The sequence below is a fragment of the Rissa tridactyla genome, chromosome 3 (assembly GCF_028500815.1).
Source record: "Rissa tridactyla isolate bRisTri1 chromosome 3, bRisTri1.patW.cur.20221130, whole genome shotgun sequence".
Classification (NCBI taxonomy): Eukaryota; Metazoa; Chordata; class Aves; order Charadriiformes; family Laridae; genus Rissa; species Rissa tridactyla.
Window position 1 is genome coordinate 66,131,228 of NC_071468.1, and position 23,669 is coordinate 66,154,896.

The following is a 23,669-nucleotide window of genomic DNA, read 5'->3' on the forward strand; positions in this document are numbered from 1 at the left end:
TGCATTGTTTGGCCCATAGCTCTGTTTCTTCCTCAGGTACTGTGAAAAGAACTGAAGTGAATGAAAGGACCTAGTATTCTTGCAGTGATTCGGATGCTATCTTTGAGCCATGACAAACTGAAATGATTCAGTTTCAGCCTCGTTCAGCTTAGTAATATATTATTGTTAGCTCTGTTTGGGGCACATGGAGGCAAAGAGTCAAAGGGGCAAACAACCCTTAAGCACTGAAGTTTATTCAGTAGGAAGAACAAAGTATAAGCAGCATTTGAAGAAAACGTGGTACTAATGCAAAATCATGCCTGAGCAAAGTTTTGCAAGGGACGTCACAATGGCATTTATACCGTCTGTTGGCTCTCCTAAATACCTGTATGTGTTTTTTATAGTTCTTCCAACTTGAGAAATATTCTTTGCATAAGTACACCTCGTCTTTAGGTGTACCAGCAGCATGGATTGCAATCGTGAATTTCAGAGCTTTAGTTTTCTTTTTTTTTTTTTTTTCCTCTCTAGTCAGCCCCTAGTGCCAAGAGAGAACATCACAGCTTGGATGAATGCAATCGGACTAATTATCACAGCCTTACCAGTGAGTCAATGTGTTATATTTTAAAATTAAAAAAATCTCTTCTTCCATGTAAGGTTTATCATCTTGCTGGAGTATGTTGTAAAAACTCACAGCCAACATCTGTAGATTCCGCAGAGAGCTATTCAGAAGGCTGCTTGCATGTTTGAGAAACATCTACTCCTCCAGCATGGAAAAATTCACCAGGTTTTCTATTACTTTTAGAGGCTAGGATGAAAAGGAATAAATCAGTCCTGTTTAAAAACGTAGTTAAATATCATCTGTGTAGTATTGAGAACTGGAGCTATGAAATAAGGTCTATACGGGTTCTGATGCAAAGCTAATTTTCTATTAAGGCTTGAACTTGCACATCCTGTATCTCTTAAACTCATGTAAATGACGTGTGCCTAAGACTGCAAAAGCAATTGTGTGCAGTATTAGAATTCGAGTATCCATAGAAACTTTAATCTTCTGAATATAATGACTCTTGGTACCTGACCAGGACTACCTGAATAATTTTGATCTTCCTTACCTGTTGCTTATATGTGCAGCAGTTATCCTTTCCTTGGGACTTCTCTTCCCCAACAAAATGGTTCCTTTTCTTGGAAGAAAACCAACATGGATTTAATCCTTATTGTTTTTATAATGCTTCTTATTATTCTTCTTGTTCCTTCTTCTTGCATCTTCATCTGTATTCTTTGACTTTTGTACCTTTTTTGTTTCCTGTTTCCACCTTGGATTTTTGATCTATTTGTGCCTGCACTCAGAAAATTCTCAGTTTTCCTTCCATTAAGGCTTTTTGCCTCTGCTCTGCTTCTCTTGGAGAACTTTATATTAGCTAACTAAATAACTACATTCATGAAGTATGTCTTGATAGTGCCACGAGTGTGCCACATCCACTAACATGGATGCTTTCTGTATTGCTTCCTAATTTTCCTGTTTGTCAGACAGGGTTATAAACTACCATGCAGTTGAAAACATTTTGGAAATGCAGTAATAGTAGAAGGAGTTGAGGAAGCCTTGTCTTAGATTGTGGTCTTTTCAGAAGCAATTCCAACTTTTTGTTTTTTCTAGGAGCCATACTGGATTGTTCTCCATGATTGCATTGTGAGCGTTATCAACAGTCCCAGCCTGACGTCAGAGACAGAGTGGGTTGGTTACCCATTCCAGCTGTTTGACTTCACAGCATGTCACCAGTCTTACTCCGAGATGAGTTGTAGCTACACTTTGGCTTTGGCACATGCTGTCTGGCATCATTCTAGCATTGGACAGCTTTCTCTCATTCCTAAGTAGGTGTAATGATATTTGATGATTTAATTTGTCTTTTAAATTCCACGCATATTGTAAATAACAAAGCTGTACCTGGAGCACTTATATGTACACCAAAGGTGTACAAGGACGCTCCAAAACTCACTAGAGATGAGAGTAGATCACAAGTTTTTTTCCAGCTCCGTCTTCCACTGACATAACTCTTGTTATCTGTAAGCTTTGAGGCTTTTGAGTAGAGTGTGACTGCCTTTCATGAGCTTTTTTCTAACTTTATTAGCTTTTATGCTTTTATTAATTTCAATTTTTCTTAAACCATTGACTGTAGCATATTCCTAAAGCATCAACTGTAATCAGTAAATGTATCCATAATTCTAACAAGTACTCTTCACTGCAAGTTGAGATGTTTTGCTGACTGAAGGATATGGTAGCGGTCCACTTAGTCATTAAAGCAAGTAAAAAAATACCGCTGCATTAAAAAGTCGATTATACTTTCCCCAGTGCTGTGTTAATGAGAGAACTAACAGACTTCAGTTGCCAAGTCTTAAAATATTGAACAAAAATGAAGATGGTATGATGTATTCCTCTCAGTCCTGAACCTTGATTTAAGGATAGTGTTAAAATGTCAGAGGACAGCTTTTTGACTGTTTGTAGCATTCTGCTGTGCTCAGAATTGTTGCCTGTTCTAGTCCAGTGATAGGGCCTGGAAGTGTTCTAGAGCTTCACTAAAATAACTAATATTTGCACTGTATTTTCCAAAATGAAGGCCCAAATCTGTGAGAGAGAATGTGACATTTTGGCTAGAATTTGGAGTAGGGGAAAGAAGCGTCAAAAAAAACCAAAACAGTTGAAGTAGTATGTGTCTTCGAATACTACAGGTTCCTCACAGAAGTATTGATACCCATAGTGAAAACAGAGTTCCAGTTACTCTACGTTTACCACCTTGTTGGGCCTTTTTTACAACGGTTCCAGCAGGAGAGGACACGATGCATGATAGAGGTAAAGTGTGGCTCTTGATCTACTTTATACAGTATATATTATTGTAGCTTTGCAATTGTATTACAAAGCAGAAGCTGATAGAGATGTTTGATAAACATTCAGAATGAAATTCTTTACAAATTAAGCAGTATTTTCAAGGATATGAATTGCTGAATTGGTATTCAGCTATCCAGTCAACTGAAATCTTTTTCAGCGTGGTTCAGGATAAAATACCTAGCGCTTTTTTTTTTTTTTTTTTAATAAAACAAAAGTACAACCCCAAAAAATAGCAAGCAACACATGCTTCCTTTAGCTCTCAGACTGCATGCAAAATATGCATCAGACTTGCTGCCTGTTTTAAAAGCCTCTATGCAGGGGAAGGAAGTATGCAAGAGCTGAATTGTGAGGATGGAGGAGCACAAGCTGTTCCTTGCGTTCATATTAATGTGGATAAGAGTAGGGGGGAAGAAAAGAGATGAAGCTGGCCAGTAGACAGATGAGCTGAAAAATAGCAGGTATTGCTTTGTCTCCTGCTTCCTCTGTCAGGAAGGGAATTTTTTTCTGTGCCTGTATTCTCTGTATTGAAACAAAATACAAGAAAAGTTAAAAAGCTGTCATCTTTCCGTGCTTCTTAATGTTCCCATACCACTCCTTTTTCTTTGTAAGGAGTTGATTTCAGTGTGAGGGAATTGTGAGGAGCTGCTGCTCTCAAGTTACCATGTTACCCTAAGTTACCATGTAACTTAAATGACCAAGCACAGCATTCAAGTTTCTCATTGCCAGCTTTAAATGGTCATAGGCACACATATATTCGCATACAACACTTTCTTAATAAGTATATTCTAATGCCTGCACTTGTAAACTCTTTGTAGAGAATGCTTGCACCATTAAAATGCACTTTATGCATTTGCTGAAGACCTTGCTGGAGTCTAGATCATAGAATCATCGAATGTGTTGGGTTGGAAGGGACCTTTAAATACATCTAGTCCAACCCCCCTGCAGTAAGCAGGGACATCTTCAACTAGATCAGGTTGCTCAGAGCCTCATCAAGCCTGGCCTTCAATGTCTCCAGGGATGGGGCCTCCACCACCCCTCTGGGCATACAAGCTGAATGCAGTAAACTATAATGTCTTCTCTATAGAAGACTGAAATCTTGTGCTAAACTTTTCCTAGTTATTTACTAAGGTCTGCTTTTGCAAATTTTGTTGTCAGTGAAGTTTAAGCACTAATTACATAGCATGTACCAAAATACCATCATTGCACTCGCTGGAAGTTAACTTGGAAAATGGGATCATTTAGTTAAGCATAATGGGATGAGTTAGACCTGCCCATTTGTCCTTGTAAGAAAGTAAAGAGTTAGGAATCACAGATGCTTAAAAAGCAATACATATATTTATTACATTGTTTAATTGTGTTTCTACTCTAAAGCATTTTAAAACCTGTCTTCATTTGGGGTGCTTTTTGTGTCTGTGGAAACAGATTGGAGTGGCGTTTTATGAAATGCTTCTGAATGCAGATCGGTGCAGCACGCACCTTAACTACATGGATCCTATATGTGACTTCTTGTATCATATGAAATATATGTTTACAGGTGACAGTGTGAAAGACCAAGTAAGTAAACAGTAAATATTGATACTTTAGTTGTATTTCTTCCTATATAGCAACTTAATCTTTTTGTGAATTATTTTCATAGGTAGCAGTACAACAAAATGCTTAACAGTTGACTAGTCTCTATATGCAAATTAAGAAGCTGGTGCACTTCTGCACACTTAAAATCTTTAGATGCCATAGACTAGGTATCTCAGATTTCAAAATTAATTACTATAGTCTGAAATGTAAGATATAGTTTGAGAGTGCTCTAAGTACTATTATGAAAGCAATCACTAGAAATAAAGCTATCGGATGTTTCATAACTTTTCCTCGTTTGAATCTGTATCTTTTAAGTTTTTACCTAATTCCTGATTCATTAATATAACTTAACACGTGGCAAAAGCAAGAACGCATCCATGTTCAGTGAAAAATTGTTCACCCAATTTGTTTAGTTTATAACAGTACGCACTTTTAAAAGTGTCAGTTGTGTGAATTGTTTTGCAAAGCTTTGGTGTATAACTGTTACACCGGGGATAGGTTTTATTACGGTTAGTTATCAGAAGATTTCCAAAAGTTAGCACAGTAAATAAAATATTAACATAAATACCACTATTCATGCTGTCTTTTTACTTTTTTTGTTGTGCTAATGTGATGTTTGTGTATAGTAGTGACATAGGTCAAAATACCCGTTTTGCCAAATATATTTCTGTCTTTTTTTTTAAAAAAAAATTATTACTTTTTTTTTTTTAACAGGTTGAGAAAATAATTTGTAATTTAAGACCAGCTTTGAAACTTCGGTTACGCTTCATAACACACATCAGCAAAATGGAATCGGCTGCTGTTCCACAACAGCCTCTCAATAATGGGTCACCAGCACAGCAGCCTGCCCAAGTGCCCGTTAATGTTGCTTTGCCAGTAACACAGTGAAATGAAGTGTTTGGCTGGCTGTGATGTACAGGCTTCCTTCTGGTACTGGTCAAGGTGAAACATCATCTGATCTGAAATCTGGTATGCTGTATAAATGGAAGAAGAACCACATACAGATTTCTGCTTCGTTTGCTTTTGCGTAATGAAGCTAACTGTATGCATGCCAGTGGTCTTACCTATTTATATCAGCCGCTAGATGAGGTGTACGTTGCCTTTCTCTGAAAGCACTGAATAAAGATTCTCTGCAAGAAAATGCACAGATTTCTGAAGACTTTGCAATGTCCAGCTCCCTGTCCTGATTCAAGTCAATTGGATTGTTCCTTTCTGTCTGTCTTGTGATATGAAAGGGTACTCAATCTGTGTAGCCTGGTAGAAAATGACCTTTTTAAATTTAGATTCTGCCTTATTAAAAGTTTCTATTCTTTTTTTCCAACAGAAAAATTTAAATTCTTTTTGTTTTTTGGGCAGACAATTTAAGCCCTTATACAGAAATGCACTTAGGCAGAGAGATTGCATCAATTGTATTGAGTTAATTATAACATCTTTCCAAAGACTAAGAACGAGCCTTTGAAAATATCTGTAAATTTTGTGTGTACAGTTTACATTCAACAGCTGAGCAATGAACTTGATCTAGCATCAATTACTAGACTGTTAGATTACTACCCAGAGGCTGTCTCTAATGAATCTACTGGAAGTCTGCATATTCAGTTCAAGCTGTGCTGGTTCATATTTTATCTTTCCTATTTGGGAAGTGGTGTAGTTTTTATTAAGTCAATCACATGAATTTTATGGATATCTTATTATATTTTAGATTTGTATAATATTCTACTTTAAGTTTTATGTGTACTGTGTTCAGCAGGTTTTCATAACAGAACTGAAAGGCTCAATGTTTTGTAAATACTTGTCTTGTTTGACAAACTTTTTAATTAAAAAAACCCACTTTAAAAGACTGTATTGGTATTGTTAAGCTTATTTATTTTCCATACCCATTACCTTAAAAATAAGGATTGACCACAGCAAGTGTACTTCCAAGTCCCAAGTTCTCTGTCAGCTTTACAATAACGCTAATTTTAACTTGTTACAAATAAAGTCCAGATTAGTAAGGTCAGGTCTGATTTATGTCTCTCTCTAAAAATTTAACAGTTATGAAAATGAGTTGTTGATTCAGTGGGTGGAAGGTTTTTTTGTCTGTTTGTTTTTGAAGGACAGCAAACGTGGATTGCTGGAAGCGGCTGTCATTTGTATTGTACTTGGATCCTAAATTCTGCCAAGTATAATTTGAGTAACAGAGAATTGTGAGTGCTGTTTGATGAATTTGTAGTCTCATAGAAAAACGTGTTTGCCGATTGCATGCTGCATGTTTGGTTTAAAAGGTCTTGTGTTCCATTCCAGAGTCAAGTGGCTCGATTTTGGTAAGATGATGAACACAGTTGGTTTCCAAAAATCCTGTGGACCATTCTGTACAGCCTTTCTGGCTTTCTGGATCAGACCTGAGAAGCAAAATTGTGGTTGTGGATTTGCAAACTTCTGCCGTCAGTGAAACTGTGTTAAGACTTCTTGTCTCTTGGAGCACACAAATAGAAAAGTTTCATGGCTGTTCCGCATGCGTGTTCTAACTGAGCTAATACTAACACCACAGGCATCTTTCTGAATTGTCTTGTTTCACGTTGAAATAGTTTTGTTGCTTGATGTGGGACCCAGCGTTCCTTTTAATATTTAAACTAGCACCTGTTTTCAGTCACTGGGATTTCAGAGATAGCGTCAAGGAAGTTGGATGACTGTCTTCAGTTGTGTCAAGTCATGAGAGCTGTTGGAATTCTTTAAAGCTTTGGATGTTTTTAGTTTTGGTTTGCTTTTTTCCTTTCTCTTGTAGGTCTGGAAAATTAAATTCCTTAGTGCTATTGCAGGCAACAGTGGTGTACAGAAACAGTTCCCTCATTCAGCTTTGTGTCTTTACAACACGTGCAGTCATGTTAGGAAGCTGACTGCAATACACTGGCTGCGCGCTGTCTGGAGGTGATTTGCCACAGCTGGGCTGGCACTGGAAAATCAGTGAAAAATCGTATTTTTCACAGTATGTAAAAAAACTACTACTACTACACCGTATGTAGTCCAGTGAAAAACTGGACTACATTTGAACTTTTGACTTAGAGCTTAAAAGCTGTGGATCCCACTACACTAGGTAAGCCCTTGTTCACCTAGTGGAATTAGTGATTTACATGGTTAACGTATTCTAAAATGCAAAGGGAAGACTGTCTCTTCCTCTGAGTGTGCACACTCGTTCTCTGCAAGTCACCAGGTTTCTGAAGGCGCTAAACCCTCACTAGTTGGAATAAGGTCTCTCTTCTGCTAGAATCTACACTTGTATCTTCAGCAGTACTGGTCTAAAAATTAGTTCTTAACGATGCTTCCTTTGAGTTAAATAACTTACTCTTTAAAACCTAGCTAACCAAATTCATTTTCTAAAGTACTAGCACAGCAAAAAAAAATTCCAGTGTAATTTTGGACGCATGTTAGTAATTGATTATGGCTGTCGTATGGCTTGTTTTTTAAAATTCAAAATACTGCATTTGGCCTTCTGCTGGAACTCGCAGCAGTTGAGTGGTGAGGGGAAACGTAAGTCTGAGGTTTTGGCTTTTGGTTTTTTTTTTATATTCCAAATTACAGGTAACCAGTATGGAATGAACACAATAGTGACAGGCTTCCCCCACCTCATCTGAATTTATAGAGAGTATTTATTTAGTAAGGCTGGAACAGTCTATTATAATATGGCTGGCTGAGTCAACAGGTGATTAGAAAAAAAAGTGAATTCTCTCTTTAACCACCAGAGGGAGATTTCTTCAAAAAATTTAATCTGATCTTCAGCTGATCGTGTGTATAATGCAACATCCTGAACACTCAGATCTTCCTTGGATCTACCAACGGTTTGATCCAAGATTTAACAGCTTAGAAGCCATGTTACGCTGTTGTCCTTGATGTTTAAAACATGTTTTGTTATTTCTCTTCCTCATAAATGGGTTTGCTGGAGGAGTCCCTAGAGCTACGGGATTTGCAAAATCTTCCAAACAAATACAAATATTTTTAATCTTTCAGAATTGTCACAGATTTATTTTTTTTTTAAAGCCAATCACTTGTGATGCACGAAACAGTTACCAGAGTTGATGAGAGATCCTTGTACTTAATCACCTCAAAAAATAAGCAATAGATAAGAACAGTGTATTTGACTTTGATTTTTAGCGCTAAGACTTTTTAGGACGTAAATGAATACTTGTGGCTTGGCAGAGTACCTGAAATCATGCAGGCTTTTCTGAAGGTGCACCAAATGAGGACAATACTGTAAATGCCTGCGTTGACTGTTGAATTCACTTATTCCAGTGACTCCGCAAGACGGGCTTACCCCCACCCTGCCCACTGCTGAAAATAATCTTACAATAGGGAATGAATATTGGAATAAAATGATCACGCAATATTTAACTTGCGGGACCCTCTGCCACTCCAAAAGGTGGAGAATGGTTTTTTTGTTGTTTTTTTTTTTTTTTTTTTTTTTCCACTGTGCCTTTGTTCCTCCAGCCAATACAGGCACAGTGAGGCACAAACTTCTTTTTCTGGTTTAGGATCCAGAAACCCAACACGGAGAGGTTCCTGTCAAACCCCCTTATTTCTGCACTTATGCATCTGCTATTAGCAGTGGTCAGACACCACTGTGTTTCTGCATCCTTTCTTCTAATCATTTGAATCGAAATAAAGGGTTGGGGGGGTTTTTTGGTATTTTTTTTTCCCCTCCCCTTCTTCCTTCCCTTCCCCGTATGTCTGTTCTGTATAAGCTCTTGTGAACTGTAGTGCTGTTCAGGTCTGGTCTTTCGGCTCTTTGGTGTTTCACACAGAGACTGACTGCTCTGTGATTTGGTGGTGTGCGCCTCATGTCACATTTAATAGGGGTGAGTTGTTTTCAAGGTAAGTGGGCACCTTCTACTATTTTTCTCCTGAAATGTGAGGGAATCCTGTCTTGTGTCCTGGTGGGAGGAATGCGGTGGGTTCCTGTCAGACATCAAAGGCAGAGGATCTATAGTTCTTCCTTAACCCTGTTTTGGCACTGAGCGGGCTCAGGCTGCTTTATAGTTTAACTTTTAATTAAAAAGCTGAAATGCCCCCACACCTAATTCCCCCCACGTCAGTGCCGCATGGGAAATTTTTAAAGCAACGCAGATGCCTTTGAAGCAAAAGGCTGAGCTGCACGAAAAAGGAGAGACTGGGGGAGGCCGTGCAGGCACAGGGAAAAAAACCAACATTATTAAACAGTTCCGAGGAATATAATTTCATTCACATTATGCAGGACTCTGATCCTTTCATATCTTTGTTCTATAAATAAATCGGAAGTTTGACGTTCCAGATTTAAGGTGGGACTCCACTAATGATTTTGCTCTAAGAAGAGCTACGTAGACTAACGTAAAGCTTTTTTTTTTTGGTCAGAATTGTTTATTGTGGTGAAGACTTGAGAGGACAAGATTCATGTTTGGAAAGTGAAAGCAGAAAATATTGATGCGATAACAAATTGCAGTTGGGTGCATTAGGATTCAAGAAAAATTTGAAAAGAAAAAAAAATCACTGTAGTAAAGCTGCTGCTTTTTATTAGACTTGGATCTGCAAGCCCTGCCTGGGGACTTAAACACAAAGCCCACAAAGGCAAAGTGATCCTCTTTCATTGCGGGCTGAGCCGAGTCAAATCAGCCTGTGCATCAACAGGTTCTCATAGTTACTGCCTCTCAGATGCAATTTCTTCATCGCACATATGAACCAAGATTCATATGCTTTATACTTTTATGGTCCCCACAAGTATGGATTTTGGACACCTCTGCCTCTTTAATGCATGTCTCCATAATAGGGATGCTGGGAGGGAACATTGTTCTATCTGTGGCGCTGGGAGGGGATATGCTAAGACTTGCATTTCATTCCCTGGGAAATACATGATAAAACAAGGCTGCAGATGACCTCACTCTTGGATTAACCATTAGAGCATCCATTCGTCCTCTCCAGTACTGGACATAAGGTGCAAGGCAGATGAGTGAGGGTGAATTGGTTGCTTGGTGTTGTATTAAAGAGGCAATGAGGAAGGCAAGTAATATTGGGGTCCCTCTGGAGCCGGAGGGGAGATGGTTGTAAGCCTCTGCGGTTTGGTTCGTGCTCTGGACTGGCCTCTTGGAAGGAGCCTGCTGCTCTCCATTGACTGCTCCAGTCAAGGGAGATGGGTTGGCCAAGGTAGGTGCTGGATGCTGGATTGTATGAATACCATCCAGTGTAGTGCTGATAGGATATAATACGTAGTGATCTCTAGGACATGTTAAACACAGCAAAACAAGCAAGGAGAGGGCGTACAAGTGTCTTTGGGTTCCATGATTCACATCATTACAAACACATAACTGATGGCTACAAACAGTGAAAAATGAACAGACAGAGAAGAGTCGACAGCCTTTCAGTGTAACACTTGTACTGCGATACAAGACTTGCAGGGGCCCATTCCACGCTAACGTGAAGAATGTATCTATCTGTCATGACATCTCCTTTTTTTTCCTTTTTTTTTTTTTTTGATGAAGCACATTTTCCCAATGCTGCTTTTGAAAGCAACAGCAGATACATTTAAAATTAGTAAAGTTCTACCGAAAGTTGTATAAAATACAATGAGCATGTTCAGTGTGAAATGACAGCATTGCACTGGCTTTGAGAAATTTGGTGCTGATTCCCATTGCAGCTGTAACACGGGCATGCCGTTATTTATTAAATACTGTCAAAGTGAAGAGCACAGAACAAGGTCCTGAATGAGCCAATCTTTGCACAGAAGAACTTGGAACCTATAAAAGAAGGTGTGCAGAAAGAGAAAAATTGCATAGTTGAGAAAAATAATAATAACTTGCTGGGTTTTCTTATTAGCCTATCAATTTTCCTGCGAGAAAAAAGGAGGATGTGTGTGATATCTTTGAATGACTTTATGGAGGTGTTTGGCAAATGGAGAAGGGCCTTAAGAGGTGAGGACAAGATAAACAGATGGGAACGGAAGCTGTTGATGTTCTCAGGAGGGTTTTGAGATTGAATTCTCTTAAGAAAATCCCTGTAGGCTCCTTCCTTCCTTGATGCTGTTTCTGCTAAGACATAACTTCGCAGAAAGGAAACCTGGCTGTAGCTTATCGCATTGGTATCTTTTCTGCTGTTTTTCCTATACTATCCAGCCCCATCAGAACAAGCCTTTAAGGGCCCTTACAGGAGTAAATCCTGGTGGTTTGTTTTTTTTTTTTTTTTTTTTTTGCTTGCTGATGCAATTGCTGGTGAACATGTTGGTGGAAGTCTATCAGCATGAAATGAAGTTGTAAGTGTTGAAGGGGCACGTTTGGGCTGCTTAGCAGCTTTAGAAGTAGATCAGTGATGGGGGAAGCTCTGTGAGGTCGGATAGAAAGATTTGGGGTGTAGTTCTCATTTAACTAAGCCGTGGCACAGGTGGCTGCTGGTTGAATTGTAAAGGACCAAGCCCGTGCTGGTAACAGGTCTCTAGGTCGGGATGTGCCCACACTTTGGAAGTGGAGGTCACACAGCAGCTGTGTCACCTCCTTTTCTTTGGTGGCTTTGTGCCCTCTTTCCTCACGAGAGCCTGGCTGGAGAATCAGATTTCTCCAGAGAAAAAGAGAGAGACGTTGAATGCAAATGCTTAGAGCAGCTGAAAACAGGGCCCTGACAGTCTCTTTCCTGCCTGTGATGCCATGGGATTATCCTGGCCCTCCTGAGGATGGGATGGAGAGGATTTCACCTCCTGCTGCCTCCTGGCTGTTGGCCCGTCCCCTGCTTGTCCCTCGGAAGGCCCTCGCTGTGGGGGCAGGGAGGAGGGCGCTGGGGGCTCACAGGTCGAGCTGAATTTTGACACACTGCAAATCAACACGTGCAATAAAGGTTTTCTGATCCTTCCACCTCTATAATTCGAGGAACAACTGAGAGAAGTCTGAACGGCACCCAGACATTGGCATTATGGTCTGGAGTCCTGTGGGCCTCAAGTTTAACATGTCAGAAGCACTGTATGTACCGTATCTAGTTGAAGAAATAGCCTCAAATAAGTTTATTTTATTACGTGAAGGCAGCTGTGTGCCAGAGCCTCCACGCTTCAAGATAGACCTAGGATAAGTAAAGCTCCCACACTATGGATGCAAGAGAGCAGCCACCACAGTAATTTCATTTTAACCCCCCCTTTTAACATTTAGACTCAGTTTTACATGTTTTCACAGCTGGTTTTGAGCTCTGCAGAGTTTGGGGTTTGGAGAAATAGGCCAAAAGAGGGGCATGAGATGAGACATTGCAGAGGGGCCTAATTGCTCCGAACACTGGACAAAATTAACTTCTGATTTTCCTCAAACAAATTCTGTGTTAAGTTCAAAACAAACGACCACAAATGCTAGTCCTGAATGCAACATTTACGAAAACTCCTTCCCCCCCGCCCCCGTAGAAAAAGAGCGGCTAAGAGTTTTCTGTGTTTTCCACAGAGCTCCTTTTTTTCCCCTCACAAAAGGGATGAACAGCCTTGAAGAAAGGTCACAGACAGTGGCAACTTCATCATTCTCAGCCTCGCGCGCGCTGAGCAAATGTGTGCTGCTGCATCGCTGTGACAAAAGCCAGGGGTGCTTGTTACCTGTCCCTTTGAAAGAGGAGCTCCAATTATTCCAGCTCACGGCTTCAACTTGACCCTTGCTCTGACAACCCCAGCAGAGGTGGAGTTGCTGTAAGGGGGAGATTCGTTTTTCTTTCCATCCACAGGCAAAACCCAGATGCAGAAGCCCAGCAGCAGCAGCAGTTACTGCTTTCTTGTCATTGAGCCTCTTGCAAGACAGTAATTGTTTTACTGTTTTCTCAGACTGTAAATTTGCAGTCTTTCGTATGACTAAAATGCTACTTTAGCAGTTTTTAAGAAATACGTGTTTCCATGACGTACAATGCAGCCAGCGCCTCTTGGGTATCGTTGAAGGACAAAGCTTTCACAGAATACATCCTACCTTCTGTTGCTATTTATAATTTAGGTCAATCCTTTTTTTTTCTCTTCCCCCCCCCCCCCCCCCAACAGCTTCATTTTACTGTAGACAAAGGCATTTGCTTTGGAAGGACCGATAATAACTCTGTCACCTCTGCACTCCGGCAACTCTGGCAATTCCCTTTGAGATTTCCTATTTCCTTGGGCTTTTTTTCTATTTTTTCTTTTTTTTTTTTTTTTTTTACTCAGCATTTTCTGGAGGAACAGACAGACAAATCAAGGCCTTGGGCTTTTCATGATTCCCCGCAGTGAATTGCCACATTTCAGAGAAAAATTCCTATGCTTCAGTGTTTGCAAGAAGCTCTACCCCGGACGCAGGGCACAACTGGGCAGCACATACGGGGAGGAGGGCTGTGCAGAGTGGGGGAGTCGTGGGACCTTTCCACGCCTGCCTTCCCCAGCGCCATGCTGGCATTATCCCATTTCTGTCCCTTTTCCATGCTCCCGCTGTCACTCCTGTCATCACAGCTTTCCTCTGCAAGACCCCAGTGGCCACCAGCCATGACTGGCACTGGATCCAGCCTCCCCTGGTCCTGAGCTCCTCAGCCCTGTGAGCGCGTGAAGCAGCCGAGAGCTGAGCCTGGGTATCCCGAATTAGAAGCCACCATTTGGTGAAGGCACGGGGCTTTCTGCCTTTAAAAGAGAACAAGAGAAATTATAACAATCAAAAAAACAATAAACACATTCACTATAATTTCTCATTATTATTTTCAGACGAAATCTAAGGCAACCTTCGAGAATTCTGGAAAACGCAGTGAACCATAATTTCCACACAGCTATGATAGAAAATTATTTATTTAGGATTTTTTTTCCTTTCAGTCACCCTAACGTGTGAGCGTGGTAAGGATATTTGCCACCTGCAAAGGAATGTTACTATGTAATTTAATTTTCCATAGGTTCCTGAGAGATGGGCTATCACATCAGCTGTGGCAACAGTCCCACCTCCCAGCCCACAAAGAGTTTTATTGAGTTTGTTGATGGTGCTCTTGCCTCTCTTAGAGGCAGTTGGGGCCACCGCTTTCTCCTCTTCAAAATGAGCGCTCTAGCGAAAATGAAAATAACAGGGTGCTATAATTATATCCTCTTTTTCTCTTGGTGCATGAAATCAACGCTCAAGGAGATGTTGGCTTGATAACATTTCCAGCCAGTGTGCAAGCAGAGCCTGCAGTACTGCAAGCTGTGAAACACATTTATATACACACATGCCTCGCCTGGGCCTTATTTACATTAGAAACTGTGTGTAGCGTATTCAAGATGTCATGCACAGGAGGCTTTTCTGGTGGTGTATCCCAAAATACTGGTACAGCCCTGAGGATAGTCCCCACTCTAGGCACTTTCCCAATGTTTTGGCTCATGCAAGAAAGCCTTAAAAGAGAGAGGTTGCTCAGACATATTCCTTCAAGTCCTCTGTTAAATCTCAGCGAAGTCCAGGGGAAGCTTGTCATCACTTTGCTGGGATTTGAGTCTGGGATCTGGCCACCTTCTGGAACTGGCACACGCACCCCAGCCACCACGTTTCCCCGGTGAGGTTGTTCAGCAGCCAGCCGCAAGCAAGCCATGGCCCAAAGCAGGTTGCATGACATGAATACTCCATTTTAAACTTTCAAAATGTGCATCACATCAGCCCCAAACATTTAACTTGTGAGTGTGTGTACACGCCTATTTTTTCAGATTAAAACACTGAAACATAAGGCATTCAGCTAACTTGAGGAACATGCAGGATGGATAGCTGTATGAATTAAAAATAGAGATGGTCCTCTGGAGCACATGCAATGCTTCTGGAGTGGTATCCTGTGTCAACCCTGTCAGAGCAAAAGAAGTCCTTTGAAACGGACGGGACACCATAAAAATAAAAAAAATCTGTGATCCATCAGCAAACTATTTCTTCTGCTCCAGTAGATGACAAGCTGACAAAGCTAGTTTTAAAGAACATTTTCAACTTGTTTAATAAATTATAAAAGGCAGCCTGCAAATGACATATTTCATTTGCAGTGACATAAATCCCAAACAGATTTTTCAGTAGTGTTACGAATTATATGAAGTGATTTATAGGTTTCCTTGGCATTAGTTGTCTGTCTTTCTCCCTGAAATTAGACAAGCCGAAAGACAGAAAAGTAGGACGGCATTAAAAAAGCATTAGGATGAAACATTACAGAGTGGGAGTATTTGAGAAATTAAAATATAAAATGCTGACTAACCACCAAGGAACGATGGGCTTGTGGCTGAGGTACAAGAAGGAACTGCAAGAACCTAGATTCATTTTTCTTCTCTGACACGGTCTTCCCAAGTGATCTTAGACAAAGCTCTGAGATTCACTGCGCCCCTATTGTCCATGAGTAAAATGTGGCAAATAAGGCTTCCCTACCTCCCAGTTGGGCAATGGATACTGTAAAGTACTCATATATACATAGCAACAATTAGGGCCATGTGACGGCCATAGGGAAATAACAGGAAAAATCATGAACTAAACTGCTAAGAGCATCCTTTCCCTCGAGCCGTGTACTGTCCACTTTGCCTTCTGCAGAGGTTCCCAGACTTGTGCTCCTCTTGTTGTGCTCCTGTGCTGTCACTATTGTTACTGTCATCAGCTGCTGCCCTGGCTTCTGTGTGTTACAGAAAATTTTCAGTTGTTTGGTCAGCGTCTGTAGGATCTCAAACAATAGCTTATGTGCCCCATACCAAATCCACCATGGTTTAGGAATCCCAGGTCAAAATATAGAATGGTTGTTAAGGTGCAGGTGGATTTTGTTTTCTCCAGAGAAAGGAGGGTAGAAAAGGAGTTTCAGCTAGACACATAAGCATTCAAGGGACAGGATCATATTTATCCTACAGACATATATTTATTTTTTTTTACGAGCTGTTCTACTTACCTTTGTTTATCTGAGTGTGTAACATTTTCTGCTGAAATCATGGTCCACAATCCTAGTTATCACCCCAGGACATGTGCCACCCTCCCTGGACTCAGGCCATGACGAGGAGCCTCCCTCAGCAAGAGCAGCCGCACGATGCTTCTCTTACTCTGGAGTTCTTCATCCTGCAGCCAGGTGACAGAGAGAGGGCAAAAAAACTACCTAATGAAGGTGTGGCAAGACTGTTGACAACCACCCTATGGCCAAGCAATAAAATTCATCCCTGTAGTAACTTTTGAAACAGTTTGAAACAGTTAGAAGGTGTTAGTTCCAAAGAGCACTAAGAGCTTGTTTATAGCAGAGCTTGTATCGTTCAGCCAGGCTCGCGTGTTAGAGTGGTGCAACTCCACAGCGTACATATAGTGGCTGATACGTGGTGCCCCTCAGGAAGCTCTTCCACCTCGCAGTGAGGTTTCTCTGCTTGTCCTTCCACGTGTTGTGCCAAGGCGATTTTAAGCTTCTTTCACCTCCTTGTTTACAAAGTGGTGAAGCAACATCACAGCTATAAATGAGGAAAAATTGGACTCTCATCGTTTGCTCAGCTCTATATCAAGCTGTTTTTCCTGTAAACAGCATCCCTGTGGTACCACCAGGAGCCTGGTGAATAGGATGGACACGCGAGCAGATACGAACTATGAGCACGGGCAGGCAGTGATTTAACACCGCCCTAATCGTAGCCTGGCATCAGGCGTGGGGATGGTGTAATGGCTCCTGCTGCCGCTGAACCGGGCACAACTGGGCAGCCCGGACAGATAGTTTTCTTTCAACAGGAAAATACACTTTTATGGATAATAATAGTCCTTCTTGTTTTCTCATTTTAAACACATGATGTGGAAGAAGCTATCACAGGGAAGGATTTCTCCACCTGAACCTAAGGGGTAGCAGGGATCACTCTTTAGGTTGCACTGTCCCCGTTTCTCAAACCAGTGTTTTTTCTGGGCAAGTGTTTCCCAGCTGAGCCCTGGAAAAAGAGAAGGAAAGCTTAGGCACTTAGTTACTCTTTCAAGTGAAAGGTGGGATGGGGGCCCTTCCCCTTTCTTTTCCCTTCTCTTTCCCTTTCCCTTTCCCCTTCCCTTTCCACCTCCCCTTCTCTTTCCCCTTTCCCTTTCCCTTTCCCTTTCCCTTTCCCTCCCCTTCCCCTTCCCCACTGCCCCATACGGTGTGTCAGGCCCCGGGCTGAACACTGATGGCTCCATCCTGGTCCCGAGGCACCTGAGCATGGCAACTGCAGTGTCACTTGCACTCGATACACTGAATTTTGGGATGACCCTCCACGTAGCCGTCATGTCTCCTGCCAGTCTGACTGGCCTCCTGCGGGGCCAGCGAGGTTGCAAGGAGGGCAGGGCAGGGGCCAGACAAATAGGTGACGGCAGAAATACAGCCTTGACATTTGTGGTCATAAGGAGGTTTTTGTGGAATAAAATGAGAGCTGAGCCGTTTCTCCATCCCTGCTTGGTCCCAAGAATGCTGAAAGCAGCGCCCCACTGAGATGTGGGGAACCTGGGCTTTCACTCAGGAGCATATGTAAATCCAATTACCATAGGTTTATGCATACAGAGCCTAAGCTTGCAATCGTGTGCCTGACAATGCACCGCAGCTAATCTCATTGCCTTCAGCGCTTCAGATTAATATGTTGAGTTTATGCAGCCACAACCGAGAACCAGAAATGACAGTCATATCAGTGACAGCAAACTTCAAGCCCTTCAGGCAGCTAGCGCTTGTGGTTTTCCCACATGCAAATATGCAAGGTCACAGTGACCTGAAAAACTTCCCTTCTGATCACATGAAGAGGTGGGACTCGATTGCCCCAGTCTTTGCAAATTGGCTTCTCATCTCAGTGTCACCAGTTGCTCAGAAACAGGTGTCGATGGGAATTTGTTGTGGCAGAGAAATTGTCTCTTCTGTCATGTTAACTCTCCTCATCCTCCTTTCCTCCTCTCCCTTTCATAACAAAGACGTTTCCATTATTTTCCTGAACATTCGGAAGAAGAGCTCCTTTCGTTGTGTGCAGCAGAACCTTGCCAAAGTTACTGCTTCTAAACCAGCAGCTGTGTGGATCGGCAGCAGCGAAGGGAAAAAAGCTTTGGGTGGTGTCATGCAAACTTTGCGTGGAGGTTCAGGAGTGTGTGAAGGAAGACAGATAGAATATTGATGCTCCAGAAGTCCCAGTAGTCACACAGAAAAATTACACTCGGCTTTGCTATTCCCTTCGGTTTTCAAGTGAGATATTAAACTATCTTTCAACTTCAACTGCTGCTCATACTGAACGTGATCATTTTATGTTGGCCAAATTCCCTACATATTTAGTGTGTTTTCTATTGTGTCTCATCACATATGAAGTCTGAAGTTCCCTGGGACAGAAACTTGCTTATTGCATCTGTTCTCGGTAACTTATAAAAAAGAGCTTTAATTGCCCTCAGCAGGGCTTTTAGGCACAGCTATGCTGCAGCATTAGGTGCTCTGAAGCCCCAGACCTTCAAAGACAGAAATCGACAGATTCTGACATTTACTTTTCCCTGAGATGTCTACACGGTGCCTCTCAAGAGCTTTGCTTGTCCTGCTGGAAATGCTGTGAAATAGTCCTCTGCTGTTCATATTTTGGGCTAATATCCTTGAAACTAAATCAATAAATCCCAATTTAGGAGAATCTTTTATAACTTCCTGAGGAGGGGGGACTAAATGCAGGTATTTACACTTCACCATAATTATAATGGTGCTACTTCAATAAAAATTCTTGACTCCCGGGGAGCTGGATTTTACCTCACTACGGATATTTTAAAAGGGTGAAACTGGGTACATGCTCCATTTCATGTTGTTGTGTTGTACCCTTGTCATATAAAATCCCATCAGATTATACATGTCAATTTAGTCATGTTTTCGTTTTATATATTCCAAAAATCCCTCATCCAGGTTTGGGTGTTCACCTTTACACCGAGTAGTGCTGTGGCCACAATAAACCTGGATGTGAGGGTTCTCCAAAACCACGTGGAACTGATTTTAGCAAGGCAAAAGTGTTGCGAGGTATTCAGTAGTAGGCAGAATTGTAATTTTACGCATTAGAATAAATGAGAGAATAAAGAAACACCACAGAAGTAACAAATAAAAATCTAGTTTGCTCAAACAAACCAACTACAAAGGAGGAAAGTCAGATGTGTGTATTCAACAGCAAATTGTGACACAAATGCAAATCCTACATTGAAGGTAAGAAAGTGCATCACATGCAAGATTTTGTACTCATCACTTGTTTTTCTTGGTTTTATTTTAGCAACAAAGATCAATGATGTTCCTTCATTATTTGTCAGCTAGGGAAAGACTATTATAATTTTTCCAACTCCTAAAGTGCTGCAATAGCACAGTGGGGGATTCACAAGTGCTTTGATTAGGACATAAAATCGCAAGGAAATTAAAAAAAAAAAAAAAAGAAAGAAAAGCAGAAGGTGACTCTTTGTAAGTGTGGTTTAAAATAAAACAGAAAGGAAGGTAAGATGCACTCGAGTGTTTTCTTGCTGTGCAGAGACCTTCCCTATGGCGGCTGGGGGTCAGGAGGGCGAGGTGAGTAGCGCAGACTTGCTGTAGAGCTGGAGGTGCCGTGGGTTATTCTGCAGCCCACCTGAACAACGTCTGGTCTGCGCAGCCCACATCGTTTCTCAGGCCCAACGGGCTGTTAGTAGGCAGACACATTTCTTCAGGCGGCACAGGCAGAGGGACAGGCAGTGCCTACCACTGTCCCCAGCCTAAGAGAAGCATGGTGAGATGGCACCAGGGGACCTGGTGTGCGGGGCCACCCCGGGGAGGCTTAAAAGGAGCTGAGTTTGGTGCTGGCTGCCCCCAGCAGCCTGAGTTTAACCCAGCACACCTTCCCTGCAGTATCCCCTGTATGAAACGGGAACTTTTTAACTTTTGCTCTGACGAATGCAATATAGCTTTACCAGAGCCTTTTCTGCTACAGTGCCACTCTGCTACCTTTCCCATTTCTGCAAACGTTTCAATTCCCTGTCGACAGAAAAGCAGTGGAAGGCAGATTAAGGAAAAGCTTTTGGAGGGCAAGAGAAATTTCTGGATTTTGAGGATGTTGTGGTAAGATAGCAGGCCGCAAGACAGTGCCAGCATAGCAAAAGCCATCTCTGGAAGGGCTGTTTTGATGGACCAAAGTCAGAGTTTTTAATGTAGGCTTTAATGTAGGGGGGAAAAAATATCATAATCTTAGTAGAACTGAAATCCCGTTTAAATAGTTTATACTTGCATTTAAATAATTAAATAATTACATATTTAACTCACAATGTTAATAATTTAATGTATGTCAATATTTTAATATATAAATATAAATTCCTTTAAAATATATATGTTCTACAGTGTTGCTGCAAAGAATAACAATATGAATAGATGAACACATGTTTAGGTTTTATTTATATTTTTGAATATATTAATATTGGACTTGTGAGGGTAAAGTATTTCTCCGTGCTCTCTTGTCCAGGACTGCTGCTGGCTCATCGCAGAAACACAAACCTAGAGCCAGACTCCAAGAAACAGTAAAACTAAACATGCTTCTTTCCTTAGCGTATCCTCACAGCATTCTGCAGTTTAAGAATTTTCTGTTGAAAGTTGTCTTCATAGGGTCCCGTATAGTAATGATTAATGAATTTTGTCCGGTTCCTCTCTAAATCTCTGTTGTACATAATATATACACGTTTATATAGCCCTCAGTGCTATACTAACTAGCATACTAACACCTGAGGAACAGTCCCAGATGAACCTCAGAAAACTCATATATAAACGGGTCAGTTCTGCTCGTACTCTCTCCATCTGCAACATAGATCTGTAAAATGCCTCAACGGGAAAAAAAAAAAAAAGAAAAAGGGACCATGAAAACAAAGTCTTCGTTTGAAAATGTCAAAGTGCTTCATTCTAATGCTGTTGGACTAGAATGGTTTGATGTTGCATTCAAAACAAAAGTTTTTGGTATGAAAAGGAAAAAAAATCGGGGAAAAAAATGGAAAGGAATGTAGTTACGCACAACATATTTTGTTTTAGTTGAATGAATCATTGAATTGTTTAGGCTGTTTCCATCTGAGAGGGTAATATTTGTGTTGGCTTAATTAAAGCTGTTTGTTTCCAAGAGTGGGGGAGGACAGGGTAGTTCCTGCCATTTACCTGTGGACCTAATTCCCTGCGTTTATACACTTGGTCCACTGTCACTCTGAAGCCCTTCAAAAAAGCCTGGGTTTGGCCTCCTGTTCCTCTGGATCCCAATAGGTCCCTGCGGTTCCTCCCTTCGCCTTGATTCTACCACACTTCCCATGAGCCTTGCATCTCGCCAGCGTGTTCCCACAGCCCTTGCCTTTGACTAATGGGCAATCGCAAACATGGCACGTGTCCTGGTTTCTGTGCATTTCCCACATCTGAGCAAGGTCAACCCGTCTTAAACCTGCCCGGGGAGGTCATTTTACCATGCAATGTTCTCTATGATGCAACATTTTTTCAGTAGGGGCCTTTGTTTGGTTTTTGGCAAGGTGGTTTAGGACAGCACGAGCACTGGTACCAGTTCAGCTTTTAAAAAATGTGAGTGGGAAACTGCCTTATTTTTATCCTTGAATAATTTAGATCACAAACAGAGCAAATTATGTCAACAAGCAGCTACCTAGTGAGTTAATTAGCTGTGAATTGTGTGGTTTGAATTCATCAGCAGTCATATTACCGTAAGCCAAAGACGGGAATGAATGTTTTTGTCCTAATATTCACAGCTTTTACCTTAAATGAGAGAGAGGTTGGTTGACTCACTGCACCACAGTTTGGTAGTGAAGACAAGCTATGAGGCTTTTATCGCTTCCTGGGAGTTGACAGCAAATGGTGATGGTGTGACTCTCGTTTTAGCTGGAAAACCCAACCACTTCATGCAAACAGGTACAGAGGGGGAGAATTTCACCTATTTGTTTGTAAAGTCCAGCAAAGGCAGATCAGGGACGACACTGGAACTGTGAGTGTGAAAATATGTGACATGCTAGGAAAATATAGCTTTAGTGACCCAAATACTTCTATAAATAGTGCATCTGAATAAAGAAAAAAGGAATTGATGAGGAATGTGTCCCACACAATGCTCATAATGGCTCTTCTTTCTAAATAGACTTTTTTAAACTATTCTAAACTATTCTAAAATTCTAAACTATTCTAAACTATTGTACAACAATAATGTACAAGACTTGCTTTTTTGCAGGGAGCATATATATGTATTTTTAAAGACCGTTCAAAAGCATCTGCTTGTTCAAGATATCACTCTGTCAACATGTCCCTCTGACTTGTTTTGTTTTTTTTTTTTAATTTTACAAGATTCAATAAGTCTGAAGGCCAGTTATGAAAAAGATTTTCTGTGGAAGTTCAGGTAGAATTGAGTGATTTACAGTACCCTTGAGATTGGCGAAGTCATGTGTAAATTGCCTTCTTTCCTGAAGAACTTTAATTCTCTAGTGCTTTCTGTTGAAAATATCATAGAAGTTGGGAACTTTTTTTGTATTAACCTTTCTTGCATAAAATGCTAAGGATCTCTTTCAATATCTGGGTGGTGAGACTGTGTCCTGCTTTGTCAGTGGTGCACAGCATCTAAATGGCAAGTGTCACAGGAAGGCAACAGCTTCCCTGTGAAAGCTTTTCTGCTGCAGATTGGAGGAAGTGGATCATCTTGCACTAAGGCACTAGATCAAAACTCAGAAGAGATAGCTTACATTGTTTACTCTTTCTCTGAAGCTGCGATCTTGTCTCATACACCTCTGCTCTACAAAGGTGTTGTTAGGAGGGATTCTTTGCATGTTTGATCAGATACTGTATAAGGACTATAAATTAAACCGAGTAAAAATTGTAACTTCAGCTATTTGTCTCAACAAATTCAAGGGGGTCTTCCTATAATCTTTCCTTGCACCTCTTAGGCCAGGCCAACCAAAAATAGTGAAAACAGAGGAATTCTAGTTGATGTGCTGATATTCTTCCTAAGCTGAGAGGTTAAACTACCTTTTTCATTCCTTGCAGGAGAAACATTCAACAGCGCTGAACTTGAACTATTTTCACTACACTTCTTTTGCCCTTGTATTAGCTAAATATAGAGCTTCTGTCTTCATCATTATCAAGGTAGGTGCTCAGTAAAGACACAGTCTGATAACTAATGAAGTTCCACTGACTCTGATAGGAGATAGTGATTGAAATGAAAAACAGGCTCAAAGTTTCTGTATCCTCCAGCCCAGTGTCCTTACTCATAGGCAAGCTGTCTGGCTGCCTCAGCTTGCAGTTAAAAGAAAGAGATTTCAGTGGGAGAAGACGTGTATGAGAAGCCCAGCACAAAGTGTCCAAAATACAGCAGTAGAGGGTAAAACAAAAAATAAAATCTGAAATAAAAATT

The 23,669-nt window shown here is 41.1% G+C and overlaps 1 protein-coding gene across 6 annotated transcripts in view; it reads left to right on the forward strand.

The window, feature by feature from the left end:
* Window positions 1-6,425, forward strand: part of MED23 (mediator complex subunit 23) — a 39,123-nt gene extending 32,698 nt beyond the window's left edge. For all 6 annotated transcript variants that reach the window (XM_054194891.1, XM_054194887.1, XM_054194888.1 and 3 more), the window contains 5 exons: window positions 508-580; window positions 1,631-1,845; window positions 2,701-2,821; window positions 4,280-4,411; window positions 5,144-6,425. In XM_054194891.1, the coding sequence (XP_054050866.1) occupies window positions 508-580; window positions 1,631-1,845; window positions 2,701-2,821; window positions 4,280-4,411; window positions 5,144-5,317 (715 nt within the window). In that variant the 3' untranslated portion in view covers window positions 5,318-6,425. The remainder of the gene's footprint in view (window positions 1-507; window positions 581-1,630; window positions 1,846-2,700; window positions 2,822-4,279; window positions 4,412-5,143) is intronic.
* Window positions 6,426-23,669: the final 17,244 nt, after the last annotated feature.